General features: G+C 36.7%; 2 protein-coding genes, 1 long non-coding RNA gene and 1 pseudogene across 3 annotated transcripts; 2 read left to right on the top strand and 2 right to left on the bottom strand.

Annotated features, from left to right (window-relative positions):
* Window positions 1-556: 556 nt before the first annotated feature.
* Window positions 557-1,421, bottom strand: LOC112203069 (glucan endo-1,3-beta-D-glucosidase). Its single transcript, XM_024344092.2, has 3 exons — window positions 1,319-1,421; window positions 840-1,112; window positions 557-750 (listed from the first exon to the last, which is right to left on the bottom strand). Exons 1-3 carry the CDS (start codon window positions 1,386-1,388, stop codon window positions 725-727), a joined length of 369 nt encoding a protein of 122 aa, XP_024199860.1. The 5' UTR covers window positions 1,389-1,421; the 3' UTR covers window positions 557-724.
* Window positions 1,422-4,843: 3,422 nt separating this feature from the next.
* LOC112202191 lies at window positions 4,844-7,790 on the bottom strand. Its single transcript, XM_024343124.2, has 6 exons — window positions 7,490-7,790; window positions 6,792-6,829; window positions 6,470-6,689; window positions 6,330-6,388; window positions 5,710-5,944; window positions 4,844-5,615 (listed from the first exon to the last, which is right to left on the bottom strand). Exons 1-6 carry the CDS (start codon window positions 7,542-7,544, stop codon window positions 5,161-5,163), a joined length of 1,062 nt encoding a protein of 353 aa, XP_024198892.1. The 5' UTR covers window positions 7,545-7,790; the 3' UTR covers window positions 4,844-5,160.
* A 1,703-nt stretch (window positions 7,791-9,493) lies between these two features.
* Window positions 9,494-10,081, top strand: LOC121049138 (annotated as a pseudogene).
* Window positions 10,082-11,606: 1,525 nt separating this feature from the next.
* Window positions 11,607-12,440, top strand: LOC121049530. Its single transcript, XR_005800648.1, has 2 exons — window positions 11,607-11,856; window positions 11,953-12,440. It is a non-coding gene; the product is annotated as an uncharacterized LOC121049530 (long non-coding RNA).
* Window positions 12,441-12,809: the final 369 nt, after the last annotated feature.

Raw genomic sequence — 12,809 nt, 5'->3', positions numbered from 1 at the left:
ATTGAGTTTATTTTTTCCGAACTATGAAATTGAAAACATTTTTGTACCAGAATGGTTTAATTTCTAGGTTTTCTGGTATTCACTGCAAATACAGAATAGGAGCAGTATCTTTCGTCATTTCCACGAGCATAACTGGAGTGGTACTAAGTTTTACTTTCTTTAGCCTCAACCAAAAGATTGCAGCTCATCCCGAGCAATAAGGTCTTCTAGCAGTACTATTTCTAACTAAAATTCCATTGTCGTGGTCCACCGATAATCGAGTATTCTTGTTGCTCTAAAACATTGTTAACTGGACCCTAGGACTTTCAAGCCTCAAACTAATTAATGATAAGTGTAGTTAGACCAATTAGTTTTCTACTCATGGGAAGCTATTCAAGCTTGTGTACTGCTAGTGCCTTGGATTTTTTAATATTGAATTGCGCGCTAAGATGATCAACAATTTTTCCTCACAACAAAAATGATAGTCAAGAAGATGGTACTTCAGATTTAAAACTTGTTGATGAAGTAGTGTTTCCATACAAGACATTATAAAAGAGAACTTCATGGCTAGCTATGGAATCACTCTGCTGAAAAATACCAACACCAGTACACCCAAATGAAAAGTTCACACTACTACATTGAAGACTACATGTAAAAATCCTAGAAAAGAACCAATTCAAGAGAATAAGGGGATTTCTTCTCATATTATTCGAGGCAATTAAAATCGAGAAACTTTGTATGCCTGCTATGCATACTTGCAGTTACCATAACCTGCAAGACCAAACAGTAAATTCATCATCATAAGAGCAAAATTCATATAATGTAAATCAAAGTTAACACTGATATAGTCTATTCATTACTTGGATCAGTCTGAGTGATGAGAGCAGATCCTCTGAAGTCACAATTCCAGCTGTTTTGGCCTACCGCTTTATAGTAAAGATTCATCACCACTGAGGCATGGTTAATGAGTGAGTTGGGGTTATAGCATGAGCCTCCTTCTTGTATCACCTTGCAATCCTTCAATTGGTTGCAGGCAAACTGAATGTTTGCAGAGAGCTCTGAATCAGTTGCTGAAGGCTTAGCAACACACCAGGTCTTATTCTCATCCTCACTAACAACCTTTATAGGCCCTCCTACACAATTTAAAAGGTGTAAACAAATTTAAAAAAAAAAAAAGATTGTAAATTACAGGTACAACTTTCATTTGCACAGTATCCAAATCTGTTTAATAAATTATTTCACACCAACAAAAAAAAGTTTCAGTAGAATGCACATCCCAATCTAGGTACTTAACGAATGTGCAACATAAAATTGCTAGTGAAAGATTGAGCAATTATACCAGGAAAGTGGATGAACAAGAGCAGAAGGAACAGAATAGAAATAGATAAAGCACTCCTTGATTGAGCCATGGCTTTGTTTTAGGGTTTAGGGGTTGAGAGATAACAAAACTGGGTAGTGTGACATTGGAAAGTTGGAAGGGGTTCAAATATATAGTCCATGCTCATTGATAGTGATTAATTGTCAAATTGAGGTGGATTAATTGGTTGTAACTTGGGTTGTGTTATGGTCATAACTTGTTAACGATGAGGAGGTCGCTAGTCACATTGAACCGATTATAGTGTGGGAGTTGGATCATGCTTAACGCACGGCATTGAACTTTGAATAAGAACATGAAACGAACGTACGGTTCAATATAAAGGGGAATCTATATATAGGCATAGTGCTACTTCCTACTTAAATAAACGAGTTAATTAGCATCCTTATCTTGCTAATTCTGATAAGTAATATGCAATTACATCTCATCAATGTTAGTTATACGTGGAAGTCCCCTCATTGTGAACTCAAATGATATTTTATAATCTTTACGTAATTTAGTGGTATTTCTCTTCACAATGTTAGATGATGTTTAAAGTTATATCTTATAATATGTTTTTACATGTCACATCATCACATATGATTCATTCCACCATGGTTAACATGTATGTTCGAAATTTATATTTTTATCTCAAATTACCTTGGATTACTTGCAGCATAGTCAGTTGTAAGTTTGTGGGTTTTGAATGAAAAACTATCAACTTCCACTTCAAACAATGGCAATGCACTTGTAAGTTGCAACGCATGTGCATTATGAGTATATGACGTATTGGGAGGGATGTATATGCGGCAAAGTCCACATAAGTGGCTACTAGTGTTCGCTTGGAATTGGAATAGTCAATGTAACCTGTTCTCATTCTTATGTCCTTTACATGTTCTATAGTTACCATATTACTATCAGACTATAACCCAATAGGGTTGGTCTAGTGTCATGTTAGGCTATAAGTGCGGATGCTGTAAGGCTTTTCTTGGTAATAGAACCAATTCTAGCTTGTGAAAAACATCTCTTGCTAATTTTGATGATTAAAATATAGTTACATCCGACCAATATCAATTATACGTGAAATTCGACCTCAAATGACATGTTATATGCTATAGGCTAGGGATCCGGATCCTCTCCTTGACTAGTTATGGTCATTGGGTATCCTCAGCTTTTTATTTCAGCCGTTGATGACATATCTAACGGTTAATAAACAACCATGTCATCAAAATTCACATTATAATTAAATGCCAAATTTGGGTAGTCCTCTGTTAACAAAATTGAAATGCCGTCGGCAATCATCTTTTCTTTCGCATCTTCCTAGCACCAACATAAATGGATTGTTGGATTACATTAAATACACTTTTTGATTATTAAAAAAAAAATATGTTGATTATAAATATCAAGGGTTGAGATCATCTTATAAGTGTTAGATCACTTACACCGTCAGTGACTATAAGAATTTATAATAGATTCAACAGATCTCAACCGTTGATATTTATAGGCAATTTTTTTTAATAATATAAAATATATTTAATGTTATCTAGCTATTTATTATTGTTGGTGAAAATACATATCGGTGCATTAAATACTCTCTCAATATATAAATCGAAACACCTACTTTAGTATAATGAAATCTTCATACATGCAATTCAATCTTTTTGGTTACCACTTCCTAAAGGCCTAATGAGATGATCGAAGGGCGCAATCACTGGGGTTATGCCTTGTGCTAGCTTTTGCTGATCAAGTGTCATTTTTCTCGAAAAACTATTAATAATGAACTAATGTCCAGAGGGTTTCAGCTAGGGCTGTCAATGGGTCGTGTCGGGTTGGGTTCGTGTCGGGTTAAAGTATTTGTCGTGTCGCAAAATATAAACCCAAACCCAACCCATTTAATAATCGTGTCAAAAATTTAAACCCAAACCCAACCCATTTATTAAACGGGTTACCCGTTTCCAACCCGCTTAACCGATTTAATAAATAAGTCGTGTCTTGTTAGACAAAATGACTCATTTAAGCGTTAACAATGGGACCCATTTAACTAAAAAAATGCATAAATTGATTAAATTCACTAAAAACTCCACAAGACGAATGATATAAATAATTATATATAATTCATAAATAATTAAATCCAATAATTAAAAAGCGAAATATTTCAAATTGTCTAATCCTATGATAAAATACTTTGAACGTCCAAAATTTCAAGAAGAAACATAGCATAATTGGGTTATACGGGTTCACTTCCTGTTGGCGGGTTGACCCGTGGCCGACCCATTTATTAAATGGGTCATGGCGGGTTGACCCACCGTCGACCCGCTTTTTAATCGTGCGGGTTCAACCCGCTTTATTTCGTGCGGGTTTCGAGTCGTGTTATCGGGTCGTGTCGGAATTGACAGCCCTAGTTTCAGCCTTGCATGTGATGCGATTAGTTGAACATTTTGGTCATCCAAGACTAGATTTCTGATTAGTGGTGGATTCAGAAACTTTTTTCATGGTAGTTAAGACTAAAATTGAATAGTCATTCAATGCAAAAAAAAAAATATTATTGTTATTACTCTTATAGTTAAACATCAATAAAAAATTTTGATCAAAAAAAAAAAAACATCAATAAAAATTTAATGATCACAATTAAAAAAATCAATAAATTTACAAATAAAATTTAACAATTGATTAGAATTCAAAGAATTTTCTGAAAAAATACTGTATGAATCAATGAATTTCATACTGAAGATGTCGAGTGCAATTGATGACTTCGATTGATCGATTAATCACCATCAAACAAATTGATTAGTGCGCAGGAGGAGAGGAAATAAAAACAAAAACAATAGGAGATTAGGAGTAGGGAGATATTTATTATTATTATTATTTTTTTTTTTTTTTTTTTTTTTGGTTCAATACAGCTTCTCCTAACGACATCGTTCGGAGATAGCTTTACTTTATCAAAAAAGAACCGCAGCGGGTTGTTCTTTTTCAACACTGGTCTTCCTCCTCTTGGCCACATTCTACCATTTTTACAAGGGAAAATTTCACAAATGGTCACTCAACTATGACTCATTCGACACTTTGGTCACTCAACTATTACATTGTCAATCACTTAAGTCACTTTGTTAATTTTTTTTCATTAAAAAAAATTATAAAAAATACTCTTTGGGTGACTGAAGTGATTGACAGTGTAATCGTTAAGTGATCAAAGTGATATATTTGAAACTTTAGTGACCAAAGTGTCGAATGAGTCATAGTTGAGTGACTATTTGTGGAATTTTTCCTTTTTACAAACCCAAAGGTGTTCCCATCCTTAAACTTTCTTAACCAGCTAAAAAAGTTGAAGTTAAGGGAATCTGCCTCTGATTCTGATCATCAGTAATTCAGTAAATAACATTTACCAACATAATTAACATGATCAGAAAATTAACAACATACTAAGTTTATTCACAAAGATGCATATATATACCATAAAGGCTTTTTTTGAAGAAAAACATAATCTGATGGTGCAATTTTCTCTATATTGAATTGCTGAACCTTTACAAGAATGAGTATATATATAGACAAAGGAAAGAGAAAAAAGGACTAAGGAAAGTATGTACTAAACTGATTACAACAGAAGAAAGTATGGCCCTAACAAGGAGACTCCATACTTCACCATGCACTTGATTAATTCATGAAAAAAAGACTGATTGTACCACGCTGCAGCAGGACCACCATGTTTGCTTTGCAATAATGGAGGATTCACCACATGTACAAATGTAAATTGCAAGTTAACCATATCTTCATCAAATCTTCTCTAACCATATCTTGCCCAAATCTTCAATATGTTTTAACATTAATTACTAAATGCTGATATGGACAGTCTTGTGTATAGTGTTGCCAACGGAGAACTGTCCATTATGGTCTCCTTTGTTTCCATTGACTTGATTACCTGAAATAAAAATGTCAAGTTGGCCGTCGTCTTTCTTGGGTTGTGTTTGAGAAGGACCGGGAGGGTGACTGAGAGGAACTGATACCGCCTCACAGGGAACTGATACTGTCACTGAACATGATGGCTGTGGCTGGGACTGAGAGGGGGCTGGGGTTGGCATGTGTTGCATCTCACTTTTTATTGCTTGTGAGGGATTCCGAGAACGCCGGCACACGCACACAACAGTTACAGTCCCTACCAACCCAAAAGTAATTATCGACGCAACTATCAATTTTAAAATGACACTAGATTTCCCGTGCTTTTTTACGAGTCTCACACCAGCACCTCCTTCCTTCCCTTTTCTTTTGTATAAACAAGTTCCAAAACCTATAAACAAAACAACAATCAAACTATAAATTTAAATTGAAAGGTCTACGAAATTTCTACGTACACTTTGACCACCAGATACGATTATACTTACTTGGATCGTCAATCACAATCATGCCGGTCGACTTGAAATGACAGCTCAAATCTGTTCTGCCAAATGATTGGTAGTAAAGATTCATGGCAACAGACGCGTGGTTCATTATAGTGTCTGGTAATTGGCATTCACCACCGGTTTGAATTACGCTACAGTCGACTTGACTACAAGCGAAGTCAATGTTCATTTGTAGTAAACTGTAAGGGGCAGTTGGCTTTGCAATACACCATTTACTCTGTAATTTGTAATACCACAATAAGCATAGTTTATACGAAAAGAGTTAAGCGTATGAGCAGTGGGAAGTCTGAGAAGCTACATCTAAAGATTTCAGCAAAAACAGACGCAACAACAAACAAAACTACACATTTTCAGTTCTAAAGAAATACAGCAAAGGAACTTTCACTGTGAAGAAAACACGTCACAATGAAGTTAATAACTACTAAAAAATGATATGAAAAGGCACATACTTAAAGCCAGTGCACAATAGGAGATAGTATAGTATAAAAGATATCCTCTTCAGTATATAATTACACATTTTACAATAGCTCAAATGTAAACACCCTTCTGCAAAGAGTTAGAAACCAGCTGGCAGAAGTAAAAGCGAACTTTAAATCCATTACCAGAGCTGCTGGAGCAGTAATCATTTCTTCTGAACCTACAAATTTGCAGTTTCCGTAGCCTGCAAAATGATAAAACAATCACAAACAACACAGCTTGCAACTAATCAATTACAAGCCCTATGAGATAATGAAATACATACTTGGATCAGTAATAGATCTGAGTCCAGAGCCACTAAATGTGCAATCATGTTCCTGTTGGAAGTAAGCATTCATGGCAAAGGATGCACGACTAAACAAGTTCGAGGGGACAAAGCATGGATCTCCGCTGTGAATTGAAGAGCAATCTACGTAATTGCATGCATAGCTTTCCACGTTTTCGAGAGTATCATAACCTAACGATGGATTGGCTACACACCAAGTCTACAAGAGGACATAAGCACATATACACAGAGGTCAGTAATGAGGATATAGCACATATACTAGAATTTTACAAGTTCATATAGGCATGTACTGGAGCATTACCTGTGCAAATGCCTTCAGAGGTGAAATATGAATATGTCCTGCAAAAAATTGTTCAAACTCATATATATATATATATATATATATATGAGGAAACAAATTAAATGAAACCATCAGAAACTCATTAAGATCCATTTACAAACAAACTAATGTGGTAAAATTGATAAGCCGTCCATCAACACAAAACGGACAGCAACAACCCAGTGACCATAGAACTGTCTGATCAGTAAGTCAAAACATTCAAAAAATAAAAAATAAAAAATAAAAATTCAGAAGCTGAGAACATAAATCTGTAATTTCTTTCAATTTTACTTCAAACTCAATCAAACCTATAGTAAAAGATCTAATCTTATTTTCAATTGGTAAGCAAAATCTGAAACGAGAACTGAAAAGGAACTAATTAGAATGAATCAAATTTCAACTAGCTCGATCAATCGAATTTACATAATAGAATAAATCAAATTTCAGCTGAATCTGAACCAAAGGTTTTTCTTTTTTTTGGGTCAAATAGTTCATTCATTAACAGAAACATACTACAAATGTATATGTACAGAAGAAAGCAAGGGTCCGCCTAATAAACAAAAGCTTGATTAACCAACGATAACAAACCGAGGCCCAAAAGCCCAACAACAACCAAAACAACCCAAGATCTAAAATCACATAACCATAGTGAGACAAATTTGTTACAATTAAAATTTTACCCAGACAAATGATAACTCCAAAGAGGATGCGCATGCACAACCGGGAACTCGACATGGCAAGCACCTGAGCTCTGAATCTTGGGGTTGAGGACTTTCGAACGGCGGCACTTGAGGATTCATCTTCTACGGTTTTATACGGAAACCTTTCTCGACCCTCGACTAATTTTCTACACAAAACTCTCTCTTACTTTCTGGGGAGCTTCTGGGGATGGCTAAATGTTATCAGAACGATTACATGCTACACCTGGAGGGATTAATGTCCAGCTCTGAATTATTTCGATTCGAACCAGTCACTTTCTAATCATTTAAGAGGGAAAAGATTGACATGACAGTTTTGACCTTTTAAGGGCTGAACCAATGAGAATAGGTTAATTCTGTCTGTTGAGAAGGACCCACTTAGAATCACCCAATTAAAATGACCCCTGTAAATTCAACGGTTCTGACAAACTACGCCGAACATGCTTCCGAGCTTTCCCAGAAGATGGTACTACTTCAGAGTTAACTTATAACTTGTTGACGAAGTTTTAGTGTTTCCATACAAGACATTATGAAGAGAACTTCATGGCTAGCTATGGAATCACTTTGCTGAAAAATACCAACCTCAGTACACCCAAATGAAAAGTTCACACTACTACAACATCAACGATTAAAAGTAATAATCCTAGAAAAAAACCAAATCAAGAGAGTAATGGGGATTTCTTCTCAAATTATTCTAGCCAATTAAAATCTAGAAACCTTGTACACCTGCTATATGCATACTTGCAGCTACCATAACCTGCAAGACCGAACAGTGAATTCATCATCATAAGAGCAAATTCATATAAGGTAAAATAAAGTTAACACTGAAATAGTCTATTCATTACTTGGATCAGTCTGAGTGATGAGAGCAGATCCTCTGAAGTCGATCACAATTCCAGCTGTTTTGGCCTACCACCTTATAGTAAAGATTCATCACCACCGAGGCATGGTTAATGAGTGAGTTGGGGTCATAGGATGAGCCTCCTTCTTGTATCACCCTGCAATCCTTCAATTGGTTGCAGGCAAACTGAATGTTTGCAGAGAGCTCTGAATCAGTTGCTGAAGGCTTAGCAGCACACCAGGTCTTATTCTCGATCATCCCCACTAACAAGCTTTATAGGCCCTCCTACACAATTTAAAAAGGTAAAAAAAAAAAAGATTGCAAATTACAAGTACAACTTTAATTTGCACACTATCCAAATCTGTTTAATAAATTATTTCACACCAACAAAAAAAAGTTTTAGTAGAATGCAATTGCTGGTGAAAGATTGAGCAATATACCAGTAAAGTGGATGAACAAGAGCAGAAGGAACAGAATGGAAAGAGATGAAGAACTACTTGATTGAGCCATGGCTTTGTTTTAGGGTTTAGGGGTTGAGAGATAACAAAACTGGGTAGTGTGTCATTGGAAAGTTGGAAGGTGTTCAAATATATAGTCCATGCTCATTGATAGTGATTAATTGTCAAACTGAGGTGGATTAATTGGTTGTAGCTTGGGTTGTGTTATGGTCAGAACTTGTTAACGATGAGGAGGTGGCTAGTCACATTGAACCGATTATAGTGTGGGAGTTGGATCATGCTTAACGCATAGCATTGAACGTGAAACGAACATGAAACGAACGGTTCAATGTAAAGGGCAATCTATATATAGGCATAGCGCTGCTTAAATAAACGGGTTAATTAGCATCCTTGTCTTGCTAATTCTGATCAGTAATATGCAATTACATCTCATCAATATTGTGACCTCAAATGACATGTCATAATCTTTAAGTAATTTAGTGGTATTTCTCTTGGGGCCGTGACCACTTACCCAATTTTAGTCTAAAAATTGTCCACTTGCTCCACTAAGAGTTTTTTTAACCCCAATTATCCGATCTAACATATATTGACTATATTACCCTCATTTTAATTAACAAATACTCTCTCTCTCCTCCACTCAGCCTCTCTCTCCTCCAGACTCTCTCTCTCTCCACCGTCGCTGGAATTATGCCAGAAATCAAACTCCAGATCAGAACTCGACGCCGCCATCTCACCAGGGCCTTAGACGCTGCCATTTCGCTGAAAGACCCGATTACGATCCACGAAGCGATGCGGTAATCTTTCCTCGCCGGAGGCAAGAAGGTCCGACCCGTTCTGTGTGTCGCAGCGTGCGAGATCGTCAGAGGGTCTGAGTCAGTCACCATGCCGGCGGCCTGCGCCGTCAAGATGATCCACACCATGTTGTTGATCCATGACGACTTTCCGTGCATGGATAATGACGATCTCCGCCGCGGGAAGCCCACCAACCACAAGGTTTTCGGCGAAGACGTTGCAGTTTTGGCTGGCGAAGCGCTTCTCTCCTTTGCGGTCTAGCACCTAGCCTTGTCCACCGTTGGCATCTAGCCTTCTAGAATCGTCCGAGCGCTGGAAGAGCTTGCCCGGTCAATCGGGTCGGAGGGATTGGTAGAGAGTTTTGTCGTGGATATCCACCCTGAGGGGTTATCCGACGTGGGACTGGAGCACCTGGAGTACATACACCTCCACAAAATTGTAGCTCTTCTTGAATGTAAGAAGAAGATAAAAAGGAAAGCCTGAGTTCTTCTAATCCTTCCGGTGTCTGAGTTTCAATATGGGATGTTGCTAGAAGTTATGTATCAATTTTGATTTGTCTGAGATTTGTAGAGTCATGCTGCACTTTCACTTGACCAATATGGGTTTGTTTGATGGTCTATTGGGGGGCAGTAGACACATTATTGGCCCCCGGTAGAGTTTGATACGAGGGACAGGGTTCACTATAGTGTGGTGTTTTGATAAGTTACATGTTGTTTTCCATGTATTAAAGTCAAATTATCTGTGAATCCTACAAAATGGTGCATTTTTGGTGGTCTATTGGGAGGCAGTAGAGACATTGGACTTTGTATTGGGGGGCAATAATATGATTATTGGGAGGCACTAATATGATTATTGGAAGCCAATAATATGATTATAAATTGGTCAATTGTGCCTGTAGTGTATTCATTTTGGTTTTGAGAGTTCATACAATTCGCTTGATGGCAATAACTTGATTTTTGGGAGACAATAATATGATTTTTGGGGGGCAATAATATGATTACTGGGGGCAATAATATGGTTACTGGGGGCAATAATAGCTGGATTCCGGTCATCGGTCGCCTGATTTCGGTTACCAGTTCCCGGAATCCGGTCAACGGTCGCCGGAATCCGGTCACAGTTCGCCGGAATCCGGTCACCGGCCACTGGTCATCGGAGCACAGCGAGGTGGAGGATGACTTCTCTCTCTAAGTGAGAAAGAAGGAGAGGGCAAAAAAGTCTCAAAAAAAAAAAAAAAAAAGAATTAATTGGGTAAAGGGGAAATAATCCCTTAGAGTGTTTTGGGTAAATGGGGTTAAAAAACAGTTGGTGGAGCAAGTGGGCAATTTTTAGCCTAAAATCGGGTAAATGATCATTTCCCCATTTCTTCACAATGTTAAATGAGGTTTAAAGTTATATCTTATAATGTGTTTTTACATGTCACAGCATCACATTCCACCACTGTAAACATGTATGTTCGAAATTTATATTTATATCTCAAATTACCTGCTTGGATTAATTGCAGCATAGTCAATTGTAGGTTTGTGGGTTTTGAATGAAAAACTACCAGCTTCTACTTCAAACAACGGCAATGTACTTGTAAGTTGTAACGCATGTGCATTATGAGTAGCTATGACCTATTGGGAGGGGTGTATATGTGGCAAAGTCCAAATAAGTGGCTACTAGTTTTCACTTGGAATTGGAATAGTCTAGGGCTGGGACTTTATACCCGAAAAACTGAGGAACTGGTCCAAATCGATCCGAACGGGTAGGTTCGGGTCGGTTTTTTCTCTTAATTTAGTTGTTATTTTTTGGGTTCCCATATTTAGCTTTTGTCTTTACCCGAACCGAGGTGTTTTTCTCTTTGTTCGGTGTCATTATTTCCCTACATTGTTATCCTTTGATGCCCATGTGCCATGATTTCTTTAACCTACCTACCTACCTACCTTATCGGCCCATCCCCATCACTTTCTTTTTCTATACCGCACAAACTCACTTCCTTCTTTAATTAAACATTTTAAACTTATATATCCTCCCACTTTCTTCTCCCATTCATCCTCCCACTTCCATAAATCACTAGTATATTGGTTTGTGCATAGATCTTTTCATCACACACAATGAAAGGCCCAGCCGCCCAGTTATTTCCATTCACTGTAATTCCATTCCAGCTTTGAATTTTCTTCTCTGTTTCTCTGCAATAACAACCATCAAGAATGGCAGCTGTGATTTTGTCTTCGACGATGTTTGCAATTTCAACTTGCTGCTACTCTTCGTCTCTCAAAGTAAGGACTTTGAGGTGCTCAACTTTTTCTTCACCCTTGTTCTGTCTCAACTCATTTTCCTTGCAATCCCATCTCAATTCTTCCATCATTTTTCAGGTATTGAATCTTCAATTCTTCACTGACTTTGCATGTTGAAAAAATTTGAAGCTATTATTACAGGGATTTGAACCCATGTTCTCTTATTCTTCATAGCTATTGGTCTACAGTCTTCTTTTCTTCTTCATAGCTACTGATTTGAGATCGAGCAAGATTTGGATTCACTGATTCAGACAGATAACAGAACCGAAGAATCGAGGAAATGGAACCAATTTTTATCAGTTCAAGTTTTGCTCGGTTCTAGAGACTGATATTCTTCAAACCAAACTGAAGTTTAGTACATCGGTTGGGTGCCGGTTCCGGTAGATGATGGTTGGAAACCCGACCTGTCCCAGCCCCAGCCCCAGAATAGTCAATGTAACCTGTTTTCATATATCCTTATGTCCTTTACATGTTCTATAGTTACCATATTACTATCAGACTATAACAAGTGGCAGAGCCAGAATTTTATATCAAGTAAGACATTTAGAAGTTTTAGGAAAAAAAAATTGAAATTTTGTATATATACCAAAATTTTAATAAAAGATAATACATTAGAATAAAATTACAGTAAGATTAATATTTTTCTTAAAATTATATATTTTATTAATAAAATTTACAACTTTAAATATTAGACAATTTTTCATTATGGTGACATAATTTATTTGGGTGGTGCTATTCGCACACTCATTTTCTCTATTCACATACCCCCTCTATTTTTTCATTACTTAAATACATTTTTTTTTTTACAAATTACCCTAACTACCCTCTCTTGTAGTTATATTTTTTTTTCTTTTTTCTTTTTTCTATTTGGCAAGTCAATCATGAATTAAACATCATCATACAATAAATCAATTTTTCTCGTGAATGTCATTATT

Source organism: Rosa chinensis, chromosome 5 (genome assembly GCF_002994745.2).
Source record: "Rosa chinensis cultivar Old Blush chromosome 5, RchiOBHm-V2, whole genome shotgun sequence".
Classification (NCBI taxonomy): Eukaryota; Viridiplantae; Streptophyta; class Magnoliopsida; order Rosales; family Rosaceae; genus Rosa; species Rosa chinensis.
Note: the sequence above shows the minus strand (reverse complement) of the source record. Positions and strands in the feature narration are given on the sequence as shown.